Raw genomic sequence first — 7,212 nt, 5'->3', positions numbered from 1 at the left:
CTGGTTTTGCAGAATTCTGATTACACTACACTTCACTGAAAAGTATTTTGTAAAGAAATGAAAATGTATACCTCATAAAGTAATAGAAATGCTTTACAACGTAAACACATCAATGCATGTCTGTGTCATCAGGTGTTGTGTGCACTAGATTATTATGCTCTGGTTCCTAAATTCCAGCAGCCACTTCCCTGTAAAAAATGATATATTGGGTGAGTAGTTTTATAGGCTTAAAGGGGAAGTACCGGATGGGCCATTACATGTTTTTCATGTCTTGTATGACTAGAATATTCGTTTGCAAGTATCCGGCATCTTACATGTTTTCTGATAGACAAGTTTCTTCTCATTAAAATAATGAAAGTTTAAGTCCCGATGTTGGGTTAAATTGGTATGTTTTGTACTAGGGCTGTGCACAATGGTTTATGCTTGCATTGTTGCTGCGAGGCAGCTGTTTTTGCATGGGCCTTGTGCCCTTATTTGAATAGCAGTACTGTGTACTTACATTTTCCTTATTTACCAGGCAGCTCAGGTCAGATATAGGAAAGCTGATGACCTCTGCCAGAAGCTCGGAATAGATGTACCAAGGCACGAGCCATCTAATGGGGTTGAGAACTCCAGTCTCTCTGAAGTGCCTGCTACTTTTCCCCCAGTTTCAGCTAATGCTAATTCTGTCGAGAAGGGACGGTCGACTGCAGTGATGTATTCACGGGAAGGAGATGGAGGTGAGCCTGAGACCCTCAACGGCGGTTTTTCTTCACGAGCCACCAGGGACAACTTTGAGCAGAAAATAGAAGGGCACCCTCCTGTTACTAAGAGGCAGAAGATAGAGAATGGTATATCTGTTCCTCAGCCTGAAGCACCCCCACCGCCACCCCCACTCCCGTATCCTGATACATTTGAACATCCACCACCACCGCCTCAGTATCCTCCATCACCAGAGTCTAGCCCACCACCACTTCCACCTTCAATGCCGCCCCCAATCCCACCACCACCACCACCTTCTACAGATGCATTTATGCCAGTTCCTGCTCTTCCAATGGGAGGAATGCCATATTTCCCACCGTTTCCTCCACCTGTAAACTATCCCATGATCAACATGCCACCGCCTTTCCCTGGTGCCCCAAACCCTCCTCACCCAGGTTTCCTTGGATTTGGGGGTCCCTTCTATGGCCCGCCTTTCCCCTCGGCCCCCCACCAATGAACAGGAAATGAGAGTAGTTCCCTTATCTGCAGATTAGTAGCGCCAGTCAGCCAGCATATGAGATCGTGGTACATGGAGCTTTGGAAAACTTGCCATAGGTTTCGTTTCATCCTCAAAGGACATATGGTTCGTGATGATTCATCACTGTAAAATGTGTTGTGGAGCTTGGAAAGCTGTCCCAGTGTTGTACATTTTAGCCAGTTAGCCTGATATTAGCTTGCGCAGACAGGTAGTTAAGTCAACTGATCTAGTTGTTCCGAGCTTGGTCATGGAGTCAAAACTATAGATTTCAACATGTTTGGATTCTGTTGCTCTGTCTCTGTCTGCCAGACAAACTCAGAAATTCTGAAAGACAGATGCTTTCTAGCATGACTTGTTGGTAACTTGTTACCTGTGTTCATCGCGCCATCATCATGACAGAGAAATACATAGCTGTTTTTGTGATGTTCATGTTTGGTGCAGGTAATTCCTGTGCTTGGTGCGAGAGGTAACGTTGCTGGTATCTCAACATTGAGTTCTGTCACTTTTCTTCCATGCTGGAATGATGTTGTGCTGTCCTGCATAGTTTTTCCCTGCTTAGTTGCGGTAGGCATGCTCATTTAGTTATGCTGTATTGTATTGTTTTTCCCTGCTTTGTTGTGGTAGGAATGCTTAGCTTCAGTTGCAGCAACTTGGGTGACCGGCGCCTGAATTTTCCCCCCCAGACGCCAATCACCTCCACGTAGCCCCAGCGGTGGGACGGGGCCGGGAGTCGTAAGATTTGCGGGGCCAATTTGACTTAAATCAAACAGGAAAAAAGGCGCCTGGGTAATGGTTGCCCCCAATCATGTCTGCTTTGTTTTTTCTTTTTCTTTTGAGCTCATATGTGGATTACATGCATCCCTCTCAGTTCAGAGCTCCTCGAATGTCGTTTCACCATGGGAAAATATCTGATGCACTGGAGCTTGTGGTGCTACCGGTGCACAGAACTCACATCGTGCTTTTAAAATGTTTAAAAAATTCTAAAAGATAATTAGCACACTCACACAACATCAATGTAGGTTGTCACAAAATTTCAAGTCAAAATTTGAAACTTAACTCGAAAAAGAAAAATGAAAAATTCAACACTGGATAGTACATAACATAACTCGGGCTTTAGATTTGGCCCATTATCACACTGATGTCAAATTTGTCATTTTGTATCTTCAAAAATATTTCAAATTTTTGTACGAAATTTTGTGACATCATTGACGTTGTGTTAACATGCTAGACTTTTTTTTTCCAGATTTTTTTTAAATATTCTACGCCGTCCGGTGGACCGGTAGAGCCACACGTATGGGTGCACCGGATACATTCCCGTTTCACCATGCTCTTTGCGAACTTGGGCTTCTCAATTTTTTTTTGAGAGAAAGGCTTTTAGTGCCATACAGATTTCCCCTGAACCAAACACATCAAACTCAACTGCAATAGCTAGCCACATAAAGTCAGTACCGCTCCAAAAAAAAAGCCACATAAAGTCAGTTACTCGGGCAGAAACTCTGTTTCCGGTGAATTGAGAAAAGGCTGTAATCATTTACGTACAAAACAGTGCATAATCTATTGGGAACAACTCCATGTGGTTGGCATCGTGCTTCAAGGTCCAATTTTCACTATTGGGATCCTCACGGACCTAGGCCGGTAGTTGAGAACACTATTACTTGCAAAGTGTTATTGTCCATGTGATCGAAAAAATGGCGGCGAAGGAACAATGACCCTCCAATTTTGGTCTCATAAATGTCCCATAGGAGTCACAACAAAATGATATGTTTTCACAACACATGTACAATATACACAAATTATGTGGGAAAACTTTAATCCGGATTAAATCACACCCCAAGAAAATGAAAACAACAAATTCAGCTATCATACTGCCAAGGCGTCCAATTCACAACAAAATTGGAGTTAACTCCTATCCACACAAGGCGACTAGAGAAAACCTACCTCCACTTGATTTCCACTCGCAAGTCCGTGGATTCGTCTCCCCTATGCCTGCTGCTCTAGCGGTGGCGGGGAGGGGATTCCTAGTGCCCCGGCTTCGGCATAGATAGGTAGGTTTTAGTCTTCGCAGGGGCGACGCTCAGACGAATGATGACACTTCTTCTTTGAGTCAGTCTTCCGGGCTCTAATTATCCCGAAGTTCGCTCGTCGAGGCAGATTAGATGGAGCTCTGACGTAGATTCCTGCTAGCTCTTGGAGTGGCGAGGTTAGGGTTTCTCGTCGTGCATACGCAACGACGAGATTTGGTGTCAGGTTCTTTAGATCGATTCAACGATTCAGCTGCAACGATTGCGGCTTTGGGGCACTGGTCCTTATAGGCGCGTGCACGAAGACTTCCTGACTGTCATCGACAAGGTCATGCCGGCTCCGGTATGAGTGTGAGGACAACTGCACATCGGCGGATCGTTCTGACGCCGATGATGGTCGTCTGGTGGTCCATGGACCTCGATGTATTTTTTTATTATGTTTGTGGTGCTTTGTACTTCCGTTGAATCTTTAGAATACATATGATCCTTTTCGGAAAAAAAAACTCCGATCCACATCATAGTTTATCTTTTGTTTCTCTCGGTATGACTTGATTTTTGAATTGAACTTTTGACACAATAGCAGGGTGTCATGTATATGGGCTTTAGGTAATGTTTTCAACATTGGATGCAATGGGTGCACCAAATACGTTCTCCTCATACATCACATACATTATTCTCTATTCAAGTATATCTGTCTAGACAACTGCACACTCGAAGGCTCGCTCATGGTACTTCTTAAACTCGCATGTTGTAGAATAATCTACTAAGATATTTGGGAGGATGTTGAAATGGATGTGGATGCCTATAAACATGATATTATACACCTAACTTCAAAAGAATCTTGAAGCTGGCAACTGTAGGAAAATTTTATTCAATTTAACCAAAGTTTTATTATGTATAACTTTTATAAGAAAAATAACCAACTCCAACATGTGTATACAGTTATAGTTTTGCTCACATGTGCTTGCAACAATATTCATTATAAGCGTATAACAAACCATTTCATATGAAATTTAGCAGCATAGTTACATGCCCAATTTTGTCTTACTCACAATAAGAAGTTCGAGTTAAAATCATATGTTGAAGCATGTATTGATGCATATGATACGAATTAAAAATATATAAAAAAAGTTTGGTACAAATATTTCATTGTTTATTATGGAGAAGATTATTTGATAAGAAGAACCAGCACCACAGTAAAATATATAATTAGTTCTTGAATATTTTAGCTCTCTGAAATTCCTTAATGTCTACAGAACAACTTCTAACTATTATTTAAATTGTAATGAAATTTCTCAAAATTGTGTTTATTTTTCAGGAGTTAATACAATATTTGTATTTCACTTAAATTATTTCTGAAAATATGGCTTTTCTTATAAAAATGCTTCAATTTTTTCACCATGAAGCATCATCTCGCATTGCGCAGTGATATGCTAGTTTTCTTAATTAATTTCCTCATGTCTAGAGTTTGTATATCGCACTTGGCATTCTAACTTGTGCCTAACAATTTTTTTGAAGAATTGTTTTCATTATGTCTTTTTTATTTTTGTTCAAGTTTCAATAACAAATTTGTTGATTTATCTGAAATAATGATCGAATCTACACATCAATCATAGTTAAACATCAACTAAGCATGAAAACAATTTACATAATCAAAGTGGAACGGTCCCATGGATGGAATCATGGAAAGAACAAGACATGGTCTAAGACAAAAGTGGATGGATTATGATGTGAGGAAAGGAAACACCACAACTAGGCTGAGGAGGTAGGAAATGAATTTCTCCTCGCGAGCTCAAATGCCCCCTCATGAAGAGTAATATAAAAAAGATAGTAAAATAAATAAATAAAAATCAGATGTTTTTTGACGAAAGGACGAACTGTCTACACATGTACAAATTTTCGTGAAGACAATTTGTACATGAGGGGGCATTTGAGGTCCATTGTATCTTCTTGGGCAGTGAACCCGGGGGAGGTGGCGGCGGCGGCCGAGCCGGTCATGATGATGTCGTCCATGTCGGCCTCCATCGCGTCGGGGTCGCCGAGATGCGACGAGGAGGCTTGTGAGAAGAGCAGCGCGCCACGGCGTAGAGGTGGCGTCGGGGAGGATGCGTAGGCCGGCGGTGAGTAGGTGTACGGGGGGTACTGGACGCCAGCGAACGTAGGTGAGGGCGTGCGCTGGGCCGGGTGGCCATGTCGAAAGGTGATGTTGGGGTTGAACCCGCCGTGTGTGTCGCCGTCGGTGTATCCAGGCGAGGGCGTGCACCCTGTTGGGGAACGTAGTATTTCAAAAAAAAATTCCTACGATCACGCAAGATCTATCTAGGAGAAGCATAGCAACGAGCGGGGAGAGTGTGTCCACGTACCCTCGTAGACCGAAAGCGGAAGCGTTAAGTAATGCGGTTGATGTAGTCGAACGTCTTCGCGATCCAACCGATCAAGTACCAAACTCACGGCACCTTCGCGATCTGCACACGTTCAGCTCGGTGACGTCCCTCGAACTCTAGATCCAGCTGAGGTCGAGGGAGAGTTCCGTCAGCACAACAGCGTGGTGACAGTGATGATGAAGTTACCGGTGCAGGGCTTCGCCTAAGCACTACGACGACATGACCGAGGTGTAAAACAATGGAGGGGGGCACCGCACACGGCTAAAGATCAACTTGTGTGTCTATGGGGTGCCCCCTCCCCCGTATATAAAGGAGGGGAGGAGGAGGCCGGCCGGCCACAAGGGGAGCGCCCAAGGGGGGGGGGGGAATCCTAATCCAAGTAGGAATAGGTTCACCCTTTTCCTAGTCCAACTAGCAGAAGAAGGAAGGAGAGGGAGAGGGAGAGGGAAAGAGGGGCCGCGCCCCCTTCCCCTAGTCCTATTCGGACTCCCCTTGGGGAGGGGGCGCCACCTCTTGGCTGCGGCCCTCTCTCTCCTCTAAGGCCCACTGGCCCATAACTTCCCGGGTGGGTTCCGGTAACCCTCCGGCACTCCGGTTTTACCCGAAACTCTCTGGAACACTTCCGGTGTCCGAACAACATGGTCCAATATATCAATATTTATGTCTCGACCATTTCGAGACTCCTCGTCATGTCTGTGATCACATTCGGGACTCCGAACAACCTTCGGTACATCAAATCACATAAACTCATAATACCAATCGTCATCGAACGTTAAGCGTGCGGACCCTACGGGTTCGAGAACTATGTAGACATGACCGAGACACCACTCCGATCAACCAATAGCGGAACCTGGATGCTCATATTGGCTCCTACATATTCTACGAAGATCTTTATCGGTCAAACCGCACAATAACATACGTTGTTCCCTTTGTCATCGGTATGTTACTTGCCCGAGATTCGATCGTCGGTATCACCATACCTAGTTCAATCTCGTTACCGGCAAGTCTCTTTACTCGTTTCGTAATGCATCATCCCGCAACTAACTCATTAGTCACATTGCTTGCAAGGCTTATAGTGATGTGCATTACCGAGAGGGCCCAGTGATACCTCTTCGACAATCGGAGTGATAAATCCTAATCTCGATCTACGCCAACTCAACAAACACCATCGGAGGCACCTGTAGAGCATCTTTATAATCACCCAGTTACATTGTGATGTTTGATAGCACACTAAGTGTTCCTCCGGTATTCGGGAGTTGCATAATCTCATAGTCAGAGGAACATGTATAAGTCATGATGAAAGCAATAGCAACAAACTAAACGATCATAGTGCTGAGCTAACGGATGGGTCTTGTCCATCACATCATTCTCTAATGATGTGATCCCGTTCATCAAATGACAACACATGTCTATGGCTAGGAAACATAGCCATCTTTGATAAACAAGCTAGCCAAGTAGAGGCATACTAGGGACATTCTGTTTGTCTATGTATTCACACATGTACTAAGTTTCCAGTTAATACAATTCTAGCATGAATAATAAACATTTATCATGATATAAGGAAATGTAAAAAACAACTTTATTATTG

At 43.8% G+C, this 7,212-nt stretch overlaps 1 protein-coding gene across 1 annotated transcript in view; it reads left to right on the top strand.

The window, feature by feature from the left end:
* LOC123080344 (ENHANCER OF AG-4 protein 2) overlaps positions 1–1,581 on the top strand; it is a gene marked incomplete in the record, with an annotated part of 10,637 nt that extends 9,056 nt beyond the window's left edge. The window contains 1 exon segment of the mRNA XM_044503257.1: positions 518–1,581. Within this exon segment, the coding sequence (XP_044359192.1) occupies positions 518–1,198 (681 nt within the window).
* Between the last annotated feature and the right edge of the window lie 5,631 nt (positions 1,582–7,212).

This window comes from Triticum aestivum, chromosome 3D, assembly GCF_018294505.1.
Source record: "Triticum aestivum cultivar Chinese Spring chromosome 3D, IWGSC CS RefSeq v2.1, whole genome shotgun sequence".
Taxonomy (NCBI): Eukaryota; Viridiplantae; Streptophyta; class Magnoliopsida; order Poales; family Poaceae; genus Triticum; species Triticum aestivum.
Note: the sequence above shows the minus strand (reverse complement) of the source record. Positions and strands in the feature narration are given on the sequence as shown.